At 31.7% G+C, this 15,275-nt stretch overlaps 4 protein-coding genes across 5 annotated transcripts; 3 read left to right on the forward strand and 1 right to left on the reverse strand.

Annotated features, from left to right (window-relative positions):
• The first annotated feature begins 175 nt into the window (after window positions 1-175).
• Window positions 176-6,787, forward strand: LOC145752588 (uncharacterized). Its single transcript, XM_082568895.1, has 16 exons — window positions 176-265; window positions 605-739; window positions 1,027-1,248; window positions 1,409-1,587; window positions 1,736-1,851; window positions 2,015-2,188; window positions 2,376-2,558; window positions 2,939-3,061; window positions 3,158-3,284; window positions 3,399-4,168; window positions 4,453-4,552; window positions 4,741-4,821; window positions 5,163-5,246; window positions 5,384-5,592; window positions 6,357-6,479; window positions 6,696-6,787. Exons 1-16 carry the CDS (start codon window positions 176-178, stop codon window positions 6,785-6,787), a joined length of 2,808 nt encoding a protein of 935 aa, XP_082425021.1.
• LOC145752601 (uronyl 2-sulfotransferase-like) lies at window positions 5,458-14,620 on the forward strand. Of its 2 annotated transcripts, XM_082568905.1 has the most exons (7): window positions 5,458-5,592; window positions 6,357-6,479; window positions 12,568-12,797; window positions 13,245-13,389; window positions 13,470-13,564; window positions 13,844-14,000; window positions 14,380-14,610. In XM_082568905.1, the coding sequence occupies exons 3-7, from the start codon at window positions 12,613-12,615 to the stop codon at window positions 14,539-14,541; spliced, it is 744 nt and encodes a 247-aa protein (XP_082425031.1). In that variant the 5' UTR covers window positions 5,458-5,592; window positions 6,357-6,479; window positions 12,568-12,612; the 3' UTR covers window positions 14,542-14,610. The 2 variants fall into 2 exon arrangements, with proteins under 2 accessions (XP_082425031.1, XP_082425030.1); XM_082568904.1 differs by lacking the exons at window positions 5,458-5,592; window positions 6,357-6,479 and adding an exon at window positions 12,086-12,376 and having other exon boundaries at window positions 14,380-14,620.
• Window positions 7,157-7,872, forward strand: LOC145753046 (uncharacterized). The gene is made up of 2 exons (XM_082569431.1): window positions 7,157-7,341; window positions 7,464-7,872. Exons 1-2 carry the CDS (start codon window positions 7,305-7,307, stop codon window positions 7,781-7,783), a joined length of 357 nt encoding a protein of 118 aa, XP_082425557.1. The 5' UTR covers window positions 7,157-7,304; the 3' UTR covers window positions 7,784-7,872.
• LOC145753016 (glucoside xylosyltransferase 2-like) lies at window positions 8,284-11,325 on the reverse strand. The gene is made up of 7 exons (XM_082569396.1): window positions 11,240-11,325; window positions 10,557-10,809; window positions 10,216-10,353; window positions 9,637-9,849; window positions 9,096-9,270; window positions 8,685-8,866; window positions 8,284-8,445 (listed from the first exon to the last, which is right to left on the reverse strand). The coding sequence occupies exons 1-7, from the start codon at window positions 11,305-11,307 to the stop codon at window positions 8,284-8,286; spliced, it is 1,191 nt and encodes a 396-aa protein (XP_082425522.1). The 5' UTR covers window positions 11,308-11,325.
• Window positions 14,621-15,275: the final 655 nt, after the last annotated feature.

Genomic DNA, 15,275 nt, shown 5'->3' on the forward strand with positions numbered 1-15,275 from the left:
AACTTTGATCTATTTTCATTCACAAATATTTGTGGTAAAAAGGTTACAATTATGACGTTTTACTCTTATTACATCACATAGCTATCCAAATTTTGTTTATTTTGTTAAAAAATTCTAGTACCTCCGAAACAAAAACTAGGGTAGGTTAATTAAAAAAGTTTTAAAAATTATAAATATGACAGGTCGCCAAAAACGAACTTACAAAAAGAGAAAAACTAAAAAGCGAACGCCTAAGAAAAAAACTGCAGCCCAATCAAAATCTCAGGTCCTTAATAATTAAAACTTTTAAAAGCTAGTCCAGTACCTATATTCTTTTTATCCCCGATATAAAAGGGCAGGATTTAAAGCCTAAACATGAACTATTTCGTTACTTTGGCGCAGTTCATAATAGTCTAGCCTATATACAATTTATGGGTAAATTTAAGGCAAATATTGCAATTTTTTTCGGCTTGCCAGTAGTAGCCTAAGTACTGTCTTAATTTCTTGGTCACTAACAAGACTTCTAAGCAGTAGGAATTAAACTTTGGACTTTATGTGTCGAAACTCGGTGATGTAACCATTTCATCTCGCCGTCTGTTAGTTGTGATGTTGACTTAAAATAAAGGGTGTAAACACGCTTTGGAGAAACCCGGACTTTCTTTCTCAGTTGAGAAGCAAGTTAGACATCTTAGCCGAGCAAAGACAAACTGGAAATGATTCTGCGCCTAAATCTGCGCCATCTCCGTCAACTTCAAAGCAGGTAAGAAAAATATTTTCCCAATTTGGAGCTCTTGTAAGAATTGCAGAATCTTTTTTTAGCGTCGTCCGCCGGTTTAAACGAGTAGTACTAAAATAAATGCGGAAAGGCGAATTCGTAAGGGAAGATTAGGGTAATGTATAAAAATTTCGTCTTTTTCGCATTTATAAACAGGGCGGAAGACGCTATAACAGAGCTATAATCTTACAGATCTAAAACTTAATAACACTTTCCTGCTTTGTTATATTTAACAATTTAATTTTTGCAAACGCAAATTCTTTACATTTAAGGAGACTGAACATTCATTATTTGAGCCAAGCACAAAACCCTCTTCTGTAGAGAGCCCCGTAACGGTGCGTGATGTGGTGCTAGACCCGGTACAAAGCGGTACTACTGATGAAAGTGTGATTGTGGACCCAGTTGAGGACAAATCAGTTGAATTAGAACAAAGTGAAATTGTGAACGATCATTTTTTACCGCTTCCAGCACACGGCGTTCCGAAAAATACCAAGGTGCTTAATTAAAATAAAAACAAATACTACTCTACTAAGCCTAATATTTTAGTTTACGAATTGTACCTTGTAATTACTACAAACTGTGTGTGGATTTATATACTCAATACGACGTGTATATATAAGGATAAATTGCTTAACATGTGTTTGAAATTAACAGAAAAAATCTGGACCATTTCGCCAAAAAGCTCTCAATGTTGTTCACAATCAAATAGTTGGCCTGGAAGTTAAATTTCAACGAGATGTGTTTGAACTAGAAGGAATTTATACGGAGAAATATTACAAACCGTTACTTGAACTGCGCAGGAAGTTGTTAGAATATAGGCCTGGAATTTCCACGTAAGTAATTAGCATATTAAAAAATTGAAAATGTTATTTTTATACATGTGTACTTGTGCTGTAAATTTCTAAAAGTTGCAACACAGAGTAAGTTGCTTATGCATAGGTCGGTAATAATTTAAGTAATAAGGGACATATATATTTTTAGTTACAGTATAAAAAGGTGGGAGGAGTTTGTAAACTCATGTTCCGCAGCATTCCCTCCTGATTCTAAAACATTGGATCGACTTCATACAAACATTAATGACATGTTGTTTCAAACAGGTTTTAATATTAAAGCATTTTAAATGTGGCGTTAACATACATTACTCAAAAACAAACGGCGTAATATAGGGCAGACATTTAACTAAAGCTGTTAAATAACTGAAAAAGACCATGTTAAAATGTTTAAAGACAAGACTATGTATAAAATCCATTCTGTATGTAGATACTCACTCTGAAAGTTACGATTCGTACTGGTTGACAGTTTTGTTAAACTCTGGTTCGTTTATCAGCAATCTTGTACGAAACAAAGACTTAGAAAAACTGAAATATATTACCGAAATTAAATCTTTACCTCTCGAAGTATTTCGAAAAGATGAATGTTGTGAAGGTGCTGCCGGTAAGGTGTAAACACTTTATTTTTTTTTTAGGATGTAAACAGATCTTCACAGCCTTATCAGAGTAATTTTTACTTTTCTGGACCCAGTCTTGTGTAACTTTTTGCCTAACTATAAACCTTGTGGTTAGTTCATAGCTAAAAAAAATAATTGATATTTTAAATTCATTTTTTTGACATTTTCATACAGAAAGTGGAATCGGTTTTGAAATTCGCTTCGAATTTCGACCCAACCCTTACTTTACCAACCGTGCTTTATATAAACGTTACGTCATCGATGTTCTACCCAGTTCTCTTGATTACGTCACCACGTCACGTGACAAGCGGTTGCTAAGCGACGATGATATAAATGAATGTGATGCAGACGGCGAAGGTTTAATGACATAACGTTAATTTTTTAATTTTTTTTTGTAGCGAGTAATAGTTTCTTTCTTTTTTGTATTGAATATCATTGATGAAAAGGTCGGCTTAACGGCCTTAAAATAGAAAACATTGGTTATATGGTTCGACCCAGTCTCAAGTTGATTTGGACAGTTGGGATATTATTGATTATATCTTTCCGGTAATTAAACGGTTTATGTGTATTTGACTCGACAGGCTTTAATAATGCTCGTCCTACCTAAGAAAATTACAACATGAAGCAGTGGGGATCAAACCTACGACTTAATGTAGTGAAGCCAAATGTTCTAAACTTAACACCACGATGTCGGTAATCTAGTAAACTTTGAAAATTAATTTTATTTTTTTTGACAGGAAGTGATAATGAAGCGGAAACGAAAATAAGAACAAGAAAAAATGAAACTTTATTGGATTATAAAGGACCCAGAGTTGTATCCATTAAAGGATGTACAATAAACTGGACTTTATCAGAATGTGGTGAGTATAGGCCATAAATTTAGTTTATTTTTATTTTATTGTTAATTAATGTAACTTGGAATACACTAAACGTAATAACTTTATTTATTGCAATAGATAGTAGTAGTATTAGCGAAACTACATCGAATTCTGAAGTTCCTAAAAGATCATTTTTTAATTATTTTACTATGGAATGGGATAATAACTTTGCTGAGAATTGTTATACCACTTCTGAAGTATTAAGGTAAGACTTTTACTTTTTAAGTTTTTTTTAGTGAAGTATAGTAGGCTTATGAAATTTTACTGTTTTTTTAAATTTTTTACACGAACACATTGTTAAAGCCTTTCTATATTTAAGGGATTACGAAATAGGAACCTACTTTCGTGACGTACTTATTCCAAGATCTTATGCTTTTTATCGGCAAAATAAAACAACAGAAAAATATAATACTAACGCATCAAGTACGAATGGAACTTGTACTGAAATATCGACTCCTTTGACTAAAGAAACATCCGCAACAACTTTGCCAACTTCTCTTAGATCTGAGCAAACTGCGTCCATTTTTAACAAGAATCGACCAAACAACCATCCACCTTCACATAAATTGGGGAGCACCAAAGATAATACTACTTATTATACAGCAGAAAGTACCCATTTGAAGCCCACACGCGGCATAGATAATAACAAAAACTCAAGCTACGTTACCGCGAACGAAAACAATAAAGATTTGAATAAATCTAAATTTAAGAAAGTCTTTCCAAAGACGTCGGCTCGCCAACGAAAGCCAAATTATAAAGTAAGTTTCAGTTCTGATTTAAACAAAAACTACGACGAAATAGACGACGAGGTTGTATTAAGAAGAACTTCGATTCCAAAACCAAACCTTCGATGCGACGTCGATGATTTTGTTGAAATACCCCGAAAAAGTGTAGCTCCTTCCGCGGGAGTGAATAACCCGTTTCTCCGAGGTTCTCATACTTACGACTTCGATGTTTTTCCACCAGTCAATAGAATGCCAAAGGAAGGAAATTGTTGCAAAAATAAAGATGATATTATATCGGTTGAGCATTCGAGACAAAAAATGGCAAATGTTGTTAATAAAGTCAACAAATTACTCAAGTATTCAGGTAACATTACCTAAGCTATACTATAGCTCACAACGTAAGATCTTAAGTTTAATTCCTGAAGAGACTATGTTGCTACAAAAATAAGTCTTTGCTTAAGATGTTTGTTTGACATTTTTACATTGTGGATAGACAACATAAATGTTTTATTGCATGTTCATTTTTTAAGCTAACTTAATTAATTTTTGCCATAAGAAGGATTAAAAACCTTTGGATTCTATTTACCAATTTGTTTATTTTTTTAAACAGCTTTAAAATAATATTAAAACGAGCATACATCATTTTAGACCGCGTGGAGTTTCCTAGTATACCGGTAAATGAAGTTCTTAAACAAGATGCAAAAGAACGAGCTATGGAAGAAGCAATGATACTTAACCACATTAACAGGTTGGTCAATAACACAAACCTTCTTGTATTTAAGCTGTTTAAAAAATTCAATATTAAAAAAACAGGTCATAATTTTAATAAATTTAAGTAAAGAATGTTTTTTTTATTGGTAAAAACTAAAAAATAAAGCTGGTTTCAGGCAATTGTAAACAACAAATAAACATTATTTAAATTAATAACATTTAAAGGTGTAATGAAGAAAGTGATGTTGGGTTTTCGGACGGAGTTGCTTCATTAAAAGGAGACGAAGCAGACGACGAAGATAATTGGTACATGATAAATTTATGTGTTGGAGTTACTGAAACAATGTACAACTAGTCGAGCCCGCTTTTTGGTTGGCATTTGTTGTAATATGGTCGTAACTCTCAAATTATATTTGCCCGCGCACAAAAAACGGATTATTTTTTTTTTCTTATGTGTTTTATTTGGACGTATTTTTATTTTTCGTGCACTTAGTTGAATTCCTAGTAAATGTCTTTTATCATACTATCGCTTATTTTTAGGTTTTTAACCGGTATATCATAGCTCTAACATTACTTGCCTACTACGATTTGACAATATTTTACTTATCATAGAGTTGGTAGTTATTTATTGACTATATGTTCTTAAGGTCTGATATTCATCCACCAAGTGTAAACAGAGCTTTTGAACGAATTAAATACGAGATGAAAACTGGTGCTACTCTAAGAAAAAGGTCACTTAAGTTTATCTGTTTATTCGCTACACCAAAACTTTCTTTACTAAAAACTAGGCTTCTTTTTTAAAACTGTTAAATTTTTTCAAAAAGATAAATTTTGCAAAAAAAAATAATTTTTTTTTAATTTTTTTTAGGAAGTGTTGTCTCGCTTCAAATTATGATGAAACAACTGACTCTCTTCTTAGCTCCAAACCTTCTGATGACGTTGCGGATATAAAGCGTATTAGATATCGTGACGTATCCGCTTATCCGATCGGGGAAAACCCCGTCGATGATAGTGATGACGTAGTATCTTCGAAAGATGGCGACACGACGTGTACCAGTGACGACTGCTGCGAGAAAGGTAATTACTTGTTTTGTCATTTAAATATTATATATAGTTAGTCTGCCTAGATTTAAAGTTAACCTTGTAAGTGCTGTCGTTGAACTGTATGTAAAATTCTTCTAGCAGCTTCCCGTAACGAGAATCCAATTAAAATTTTCCAGTCGTAATTTTTCCTTGCGCTTGTTTACGCCTTTTTTGTTTAATTTTTTTGTAAATTTTATTTAGGCGTATATATATTTTGCCTACTAAGCTTCGCTATGTTGTACAGATGGCATAAACTTTAACAAACTAAAAAATGTAATCCAGTAGTGAAGTATTGGTTCTTAAATTTAATTACGTGCATGGAGCTATGGTTTGAGCCGCACTTATGCTATACTCTATTCCTTCTTGAATCCGACGTTTGGGGGTAGCTCAAACACGTCACATTTTTTTATATATCTTTATCCTCGATGTGGGAAAGTCGAATGTGCGACTTAAACATAAAGTAACATAAGTTACTCCGGCCCAGTCTCGAGTTGCCTTTGGCAGTTTGGGATATTATAGATTATAATTGCCCGGTAAATGCTGCTGATTAAGTGCTGGCTCAGCAGGAGTTCATACCGTTTATAGCGACTTACTTAAGGGCGCTACAACATAAGATCAGTGGGGATTGAACCCACGAACTCATGTGCGGTGTAACAAGCATTCTTACCACTACACCACGCCGGTCATATAAGTGACTTAGAAAAAAGTAATTTTATGATTAGTTCACGGTTAAACTTTATATGTTATTTGTTTAAAAGTGCGAAGAGGTTTGCCTACACCAACTACAACGGACAGTGAAGGCTCTGATCAAACTAGGATCAATTTGGAGAGAATTAAAAAGAAAAACGCAATCAACGTAGCCCCTCTCGTTTCCGCAGGAGGTTAGCTTGTTTATTTGTTTTTAAATCAGTTTTAATTTTTTTATTGCGGCAGAAACAAAGTTTAGTATTAGTTTTAAAGGTATAAAGTTACATTAAGTTAAAAGGGATTTTATAAAGATGTTAGTAAGCCAAAAAAGCAAGTTAAGTTTTAGGAAAGAAAAAATACTAGATTAGAAAAAGCTAAATATCATAAGACAGTTTTTAAACTGGTTTTAGTTCAAAAATCAGCAAGGCCCCCAGATACAGACAGTGAAGCCCCACCCACTCCTAAAGGAGGGGAAACACCTAACAACTGTAAACAACAATAAAGAAATATATGACGTTGTAATTACATCACAAAAAAATAAAATATAACCGAAAGCAATTATGCAAAATCAAGATTTAAATAACTTGTGACTCAGGGTATAAAATGAAGTTTTTATTATTATTTTTTTTACAATTTTACAGCACTTATTAAATTTATTTAAGATTTTTTTTGTATATTTTTTTAATCTTATTCGATACAGTGTTCTATAGTTTGCGAAAAAAAAATTTGGAACAAAAGTTGTTGAAATATCACCACTAGATGAAGCTCTCAATTTGTTATATTGATAAACTAGTTAACTTAGCACACGCGTTCGTAATAGCTTGAGGCTATGAAATATACGTCGGTATCTTATTTTATGAGTTATATTTATTATGTTGTTGGTATAAAGGCTATACGCAGGAATAACTGCTTATACTATAGCTTGAAAAGAAGATTTAAGTATTTTGGATTCGGAGAATATAAGAAAATTGTTAAAATTTTGAAAGGATCAGTGTTTGTCTAAAAAAGAAGATAGAAAAATGGACGAAGAAATGATGCCAACTGGACCAGAGAACTGTAAGTTTAATAATTTAATGTTTTTAACCAATTTTTTAATTAGTTTTTAAAATAAATTTTTAATTTGTTTTCATACAATTACAATTTAAAAAATTAACATTTTTTAATTTGATTATGTACAGCAATCAATCAACCGAACTGGATTCTCTTGTGTTTAATTTTTATATTATCGTCTGCACTGGCAGCTGTTATTGGTATGGTAGCTTTAATTAAAAAAGCTCAGCTACCCGAACTGCCAGAATTTGACGATCCAATCGAGGAAGAACAGAATCACGTTCTGCCAGAATCAGAATACCCGGTTATGACGACATATCGACAATATCCGCTCGACTACGGAAATGGTCCTGAGAGTTTTCCCATGGATACGATGCGTAGTGGACAACCTAATGAATATATGCCACAACAACATAGACCAGTGACGGTTATGACGCAAAGAATGTGACGTCATAAGCTTGGAAACTGCCTTCACGTTTGCTTTACAAATTGCGTTGTAAATTAAGTTTTGTCTTTTTTGTTTGCTGTTTTTTTTTTTAATAAACTTAAAATTCTGATTTATAGTGTCTTCTAACTTGAATCTTTTCAAAACAAAACGTCAAATCTTTGATGTTTTTTATAATTCGTGAATTTATTTAAGTTAAAATTTCACAGTAAAGAAAATAACATTACAAAAAAGTAGGTTGAAGTAAAGAGAATTAGTTTTAAAATAAATTGAAAAATTCATATAATTTAGAATAAATAAAGCCTGCATGAAAATTTGTAAATTCTTATTAGAATGCCTTTGTCACATAAACTTAATATATGTTTATATTAAGGCAAACTTTTATTTATTTCCTAAAAAGTATGTTAAAACAATTTTAATCTATACAAAAAATTGAATTTTTTTGTACGATGTTAAATTTGTAATTTTTTTTTGTAAAAAGGGGGCAAAAAATTTATTTTAAATTAGGTTTTTTCTTTCATAAGATTCTTGATAGTTATAGTTAGTTGTTTAATAAATAAATCAGTTTTGCTTCCACAATGTTCGTGTTGTTCTACTGATGGGTGTTTTAAATTTGAAGTGATTGGTTCCAACAAATATTTGAACAAATCAGATTCGAAATTGTACTAAAAAATTTAATACTTTGTTAAAACTAAAACATTTAATACATTGTTAAATTTTTTAACAAATTGAACTATACGTTCATATTAAATGACACTTTGAAATATTAAATCTTAAATAATCATCTTACGGTAAACTTTCATTAGATGAAAATGTAAGTTTTCACTATCTTATATGTTTAGTTAAACTTCATACTTAACACCTTTTCTTATTGCCAAAATGAATTTTAACACTCTCATTATACCTCTCTCATAACGTTGTTAATTGCTTTAAACGCTGGTGAATAGTTATTATAAAAAGTGTTTGCGTTTCCATGAACTACTGCTGCACCTTCTTTTTCGGCAGACTCACAAAATCGGTCACTGTAAGCATCGAAGCAAAACTTATGGTGGTAGTTAAATTTACATGGAATTAAGTACAGCAGTTCTGTAAAAAAAAATTTAAAGTTAAATGTTAAATATACAGACATCAGTTAGCCAAGTCTAAGTATCTGCTTTTTTATTTTTAATGTAAAAAGGCTGACTTTACGGCCTATTTTTGAAATAACTTCAGTTACCTCAACCCAGTTTACAGCCTAGGGTAGCATTTTGCAGTAGCCATATATCATTAACATAATGTCTATTAAATTATTATTTAAGCACTTTTGATTTTTTACCTGGGTTGAAATGAAACACAACGTTAATGAGACTTTGATCGCTATACATGTCTTCAATATGTTGTTTGTATAATGGAAGGAGCATATCTTTATTCCACGAAACCAACTGATCTGAGATCTTGGGGTTGGTTCTGAACGAAGGCATTCTCATGCGAGTTAAATTCATTAAAAACACCTGAAATAGGAATTTTATGTCAATTTAGGGGTCTGATTTTTTTGACGTTAGCGAGCTTTTTTGAATTCGTCGGCGAGATATCTCAAATCCCTTCCCTAGTTTTACCTTACTAAATGTCTCTTTTTACTATTGTGATAAAGAAATCGTTAAAAAGTTAAGTGGGTTGTGCAGTAAAAATTTAAAAAGATGATTAGGGGTAGGGATTAAAAAAAGGATGGGGAAAGGGTTTAACAAAGGAAAATGGGAAGGGAGGGGAAGGATTGGAAAAGAGGACGGGTAAGGGGACAGGATGGGGCACCGAAACTATAGTCTAAAATATCTGATTAAAATATGGTTATTTTATTTAAAGGAAAAAAACAAACTTACTCCTGAGTTTACTTGAGTCATTTTCTTGTCTGGTTTTAGAATAAAATTTGGGTTGGTTTCAGGGACGTGAAAGTCCCATCCGACCCTGGGTGATAACCCCCCTACTTGAAAGTTGTCAAACATTGCAAACTGCCCCCATACGTCATCAATGGGTGATAGAAATATGACGTCAATGTCGACGTATAGAACGGCGTCGACATCAGGCATTGTTGTCTGTTATTAAAATAAATGTTAAGTAATTTTGTGTAGTAAACTTTTTGTACTATATTTTGCATACTAATTACTTACTACCATGGCTTAATTTCAAAGCCATAGTTAATTTGCAAATGATAAGCTAAGTTTTAAAAATCTGTGTAAATAATATAGTACAAATTAGGCCTTTATAAATACGTTTTTTGATAGTTTTTTTTAGTGGAAAAGAGTGTTTTGTTAGACGTATTTGATGTATCTGTTAACACTTGACTTAAGGGAAAATAGTGTGGAGTTGGTGTGGACCGAACCCGAACGTTTCGGCTTGTAGTCCGTTGCCAAGGCCGGTATACCACACTAACTGACGTACACGTTTTAGTTTTAACTTACTGGTAAGAAGAGTCGAAATGAAGCACAAGGTCCCCACCAATCTTTCATTTTATCAAGTTCTTCTTGGTTAAGTGGGTAAACTAACTCGTGAATTGTGAGGATAAACTTATCTTGAAAATCTAAAGGCCAGCCGTCAACCTGTGTGAAAATAAAAATTACGGAATTTAAATTTTAAAATACATTTAAAATTTTTTTATATTTATTTGTTCTTAATGTGGAAAGGTCGACTTTACGGCCTAAACATAGAGGATCATTAGCTACCCCAACCCTGTCTTTAAGTTGTCAACAAGTTAAGACGATTTTGTTTTTAGTTAATCTTAAAAAATGTTCTTGGAAATTACCTCTTCCTTTAATTTCTCCTTCAAATTAAGTGTAAAAATATGAATATGTATTCGACTTTGAGCAAATAGAACAGCACTTTTAATCATGGTGAGCACTTCCGGTACCGTGTTCTCGTGTTTTCCCATGCACGCTACTGCCACCAGGTGAATTGTTACATTAGTGATGTCATCGGACATTTTGTCTTGTAATATTGGTTGGATCTCGGGTAGAAGTAAATTGTTGGTAAAGTCGACATCCTCGTGTAATATCGTTCTACGAAAAAATAAAATAATTTTTTTTACGGAATACAAGTTTAAAGGTCGAAGGTTCAATTACCATTCCTGCCCAAGTTTTTTGCATTACTGATACTCGTTTGGTTTCAAGACTTCAACAATAAACAATACGACTATAAACTAACAAGATATTGTTACAACAGAAAAAAAGAAATTTTTTAAAGCTATAAATAATATTACGTGGTTATTAAATTTATATATTTTTTCAGAGGTCGAAAGAAAATTATTAGATTTACAAAGAAAAAAAAGAAAATCATTAGATTTACAAAGAAAATTCAGAGGTCGAAAGAAAATTATTAGATTTACAAACAACCTTTATCACATGGTTAATATTACTTAAAAGCAGGTCAAAAGCCCCTTAAAAGTGAGCTTTTATTGCTTTAGGTCTTAGTTGAAGAAATTAATTCTACCTGTTTTGCTCTGGTACATCAAATATAAGGTCTATAGTGTAGTAAGATGCAACAAATAAAGTGCTCATCCAGATATAATAACATTTGTTCGTTCTAAACCAACGAAGTTGACGTAACACCACCATTGTTAGATTTTTAACATTTTTATTCCATTCTAGATACAAGCATTCTATTTTGCTTTGTATCAATATTTAGTTTATAAATTTATTTGTAATTTAAACACCTGTAGTGAGTGAAAAAACAACATAAAATCATACCAAATATTCACCGTTTTTAACTTATTTTTACTAACATAGCTCAAGAAAAAGTATTTTTTGTTAAATTAAAAAAATATATGCGCTGTACTATATCTGGTTTGTCTAACTAACATGTGTTACTAATTTGTCAAAAACTACAAGAAAAAAACATTTAAATGTTTTGACTTCATGAATAGACAACTAAAATGCCTTAAGGGCATAGCAATAGAATTACCTGAGTTTTATATTTATTATAATACGCTCGAAATCACAGACGAGAGTAAATGACCGGGTTGGTTAATGCCAGGACGATGCATTTTTCACTAACAGTTCTATGATAAGGGGTTTAATAGAATATAATGCCAGTTAATGGATTTTCTTTTAGTTAGAGTGTTTTTCTAGTTTTAAAGTAACTTTAAGTTTGATTATTAGTATGTTAAGAATGTAAGAACTAATGGGTTTTGTTAGAAAATTATAAGTCAGATCATATTTTGAAAAACTTTCTAAATGTATATTTGTTACAATATACCTAAAACTTATAAACAAGATAAAATTTAGTTTTTAGTTACAAAAAATAATAAAAAATTGTTGTTTTTTTTAAGAACGGGTATTGGATATAGGTTTGTTTTTACTAGTTTGGTATCATGAAGTAAATTTAAGGCAGAAGTCTATAGAATAGTTGGTAAAACTTTGACAGAACATGGCTGACCTTAAATTAATGTTTCTTCAATTAAAAAGCAAATTGCCAAGATGGGTTTGCCACCGTCCTTTTATCATTTCTTCAATTGTGTTTTTGTTTATGCTTATACTTGTCTGTTTTCATAAAAGAGCCCCTTTAAAAATTAGAACCAAACAGAAAGTTGTACCAGTAGAAGTGATTAAAGAGTTGACCGCAGGCAAGGTAATAACTTTTTTTAAGTCTCATGTAATATTTAAATTAATGTTAAATCAGACTTTACTAGAAAAATTATGTGGTTTTATCTGGCTTTAAGGTGTTTATAAATCGTTACTATACAAGTGTATTATAAAAATGGTAAATATAGGGCTAATAAAAATAAATGAGTTGAGATTATTCACCAATTTTGTTTTTAGGACGACAGCTACATTATTTACAACCGCGTCCCAAAATGTGCAAGCATGTCGTTGACCACTTTGTGTTATCGGCTTGGTGGTGCAAACGGATTTAAAGTAGCGAGTCCGTACGAAGACGGAGAAATTCCAAGTAAAACAAAGGAAGAACAACAAACTTTTGTTGATTTCTTGCACGGCCAGAAGCCGGGTTATGTTTATATAAGACATCAGTACTTTATCGACTTTACAAAGTAAGATAATTTATTAAAATTTATATTGTAATATCATTTACAAAATTAACCGGCAGCTTGGTGCAGTGATAAGAACACTTGCTACACCACCATGAGGTCGTGGGTTTAATCCCCACTGCTCTCATGCTGTAGCGCCCTTGAGTAAGGCGTTATAAACGGTACGAACTCCTGCTTAGCCAGCACTTAATCAACAGTATAATTATTGGTCAATTATAGTCTATAATATCCTAAACTGCCACAGGCAACTCGAGACTGGGTCGGAGTAACAGTTGTTACTCTATGTTTAAGTCGCGCATTCGACTTTCCCACATCGAGAATAAAGATATATACAAAAAAATGACGTTATTTTTAAGCTATTATTAAGCTTTAAAAATAACTTGCAAGTTAATGGGGAAACAAAAAAGGTAAATATTCAGCAAATGTAATATTTATTATGTTTTTGTATAGATTTGGTCGACAACAACCTATCTACATCAATATGATCAGAGATCCAGTAGCCAGATTCGAATCTTTTTATTACTTTTCTCGTTTTGGAAACGAGAGAGGCGGAGGTGGAGCTAGTTCACGCATGAGCGAGCTCAGACGACAGGAGGTATTTAAAAAAAATAATTTTTAGACTTGTTTAAACTTTTAACTATTGTGATCAATAAATTATTGTATTTTTATTGATAGACAATAGATCAGTGCATTCAGCGTCAAAGACAAGAATGTACAAAACCTTACTGGCAAGTTGTTCCTTACTTTTGCGGTCAAGAACCAGGTTGTATGTAAGTGAAAAAACTTTAAAATGGAAAATTTATTCCTGATATGTGAATATCGAATATATAAGTAACTTCTTCTTACCTAACGTATAAATGTTGTAACCTCAGCAAAATTTATTATTATTTGCGTGCGTCTTATTTAAAGAAGCTTAGATAACGTCCAGCTCTTTACTTGAAGATAAAATCAGCCTTTTGTTGTATTTAATTGAAAGTTATTAAAGATTAAGTTAGATGTTCTTGTATACATATTCAATATAGCATTTATTTGGGACAAAATTGCTTTAGGTCTCGTTCAAAGTGGGCAGTAGAGCGGGCAAAACAGAACATAGAACGACATTACACATTTGTTGGAACTATAGAAGAACTAGATGATAGTTTAAACATTCTTGAAATTATGATTCCTAAGTATTTTAAAGAAGCAAGAAAAACGTACCACAACCCGGTAAGATACTTTTTGTGTTCAAAAAAGTCATTTTTTTGTGCTTTTACGTTTTACATTGCAAGCTTTTTTACGATGGCCAAAACAAGGTAACTTTTGTAACCCCAACCCAGTTTCGAACTTGTTTGGCAGTTTAGAATATTATTGATTTTAGTTGCCTGATAATAAATAATTGCCTGAATTGGCTTAGCGAAAGTTTGTTTATTTAACATTGCCTTACTCAAGGGCGTTACACCATGAGAGCAGTGGGAATCGAACCAAGGACTTAATGTAGTGAAGCCAAGTGTTCTTACTACTACACAATACTGTCGTTTACAAATTTGTTTGTCATTAACTATGTTTACACTTTGATTTACTTTAATAAAATGTAAATAATTTTCAGGAAAACGAACGAATGAAACACGAAACTCATACAAGAAACAAACAAATCACCTCAGAATCTGCGAAGAATTTCTTAAAAACACAAACTAGCTTGCAGCTTGAATACGAACTTTATTATTTTGTTCAAGAAAGACTTCATAAGTTACGAAATACACTACTTTAAATAAAAAAAATGGGTTGCATTTTTTGCAAGCTTTTTATGTCATGTATTTTGCCTTCGTTTTTTTTACATTTTTGTTTTTAAGTAAATATTAAAGCGATATTCTATGCACACACTTATCTAAATATTAAAATTACTTGTTTTGAATATATAAATTTAAAGAGTTATATAGAAAAATAGTTAAATTTAGCTTAATTATACAAAAATATATAAAGAGGATAAAATAATTTAACCAAAAAAAAAAATATTGTAAACGCGATCCGCATGACCGGTGATACATTTTTGTCGTCAAATATTAAAATACCGCGAAAAAATAATTTTTGACAAAATTTAGGCTAATTAAGTAATTTTAAGTTACTTCACAATATCACAAAGTGAATTTATTATTATAGGGTCTTGTTTGTAAAGTACAACAAAAACTAAAATCTAAAATAGAAGAAAAAAGCGATTTAACTTGCGATAAAGTTAAAACTTGAGCGTCTAGAAATCGTTTTTTTTGTTTGCAAATGTTAATGTTACATACTTTACAGAAGATAATTTGAAATATCTTTAGGTAAGATATAGGGCCCAGACCTTAACAATGTATAACTTTTTATTTTGTTATAGGCCTATAATAATTTTAACACCGTTACTTATAATCTGATAACTGGCAACTGGATAATGCAGTAGTTTACTTTAAATTATTATTTACGTCCAGTTTACACGTGGCAGCGTTATCTACTTGGGGTTTTCCCACC

This window comes from Corella eumyota, chromosome 5 (genome assembly GCF_963082875.1).
Source record: "Corella eumyota chromosome 5, kaCorEumy4.1, whole genome shotgun sequence".
In the NCBI taxonomy this organism is placed as follows: domain Eukaryota; kingdom Metazoa; phylum Chordata; class Ascidiacea; order Phlebobranchia; family Corellidae; genus Corella; species Corella eumyota.

Coding starts and splice junctions, on each gene's coding strand:
- LOC145752588 (XM_082568895.1), top strand. CDS start 176: ATGACAGGTCGCCAAAAACGAACTTACAAAAAGAGAAAAACTAAAAAG. Junction 266..604: donor CAGCCCAATCAAAATCTCAG/GTCCTTAATAAT, acceptor CTTAAAATAAAG/GGTGTAAACACGCTTTGGAG. Junction 4,169..4,452: donor CAAATTACTCAAGTATTCAG/GTAACATTACCT, acceptor ACATCATTTTAG/ACCGCGTGGAGTTTCCTAGT.
- LOC145753046 (XM_082569431.1), top strand. CDS start 7,305: ATGGACGAAGAAATGATGCCAACTGGACCAGAGAACT. Junction 7,342..7,463: donor GCCAACTGGACCAGAGAACT/GTAAGTTTAATA, acceptor GATTATGTACAG/CAATCAATCAACCGAACTGG.
- LOC145753016 (XM_082569396.1), bottom strand. CDS start 11,307: ATGAGCACTTTATTTGTTGCATCTTACTACACTATAGACCTTATATTT. Junction 9,850..10,215: donor CATTTCGACTCTTCTTACCA/GTAAGTTAAAAC, acceptor TTTTAATAACAG/ACAACAATGCCTGATGTCGA. Junction 8,446..8,684: donor TTAACAACGTTATGAGAGAG/GTATAATGAGAG, acceptor TAAATTTTTTAG/TACAATTTCGAATCTGATTT.
- LOC145752601 (XM_082568904.1), top strand. CDS start 12,176: ATGGCTGACCTTAAATTAATGTTTCTTCAATTAAAAAGCAAATTGCCA. Junction 12,377..12,567: donor AAGAGTTGACCGCAGGCAAG/GTAATAACTTTT, acceptor TTTTGTTTTTAG/GACGACAGCTACATTATTTA. Junction 14,001..14,379: donor GAAAAACGTACCACAACCCG/GTAAGATACTTT, acceptor AATAATTTTCAG/GAAAACGAACGAATGAAACA.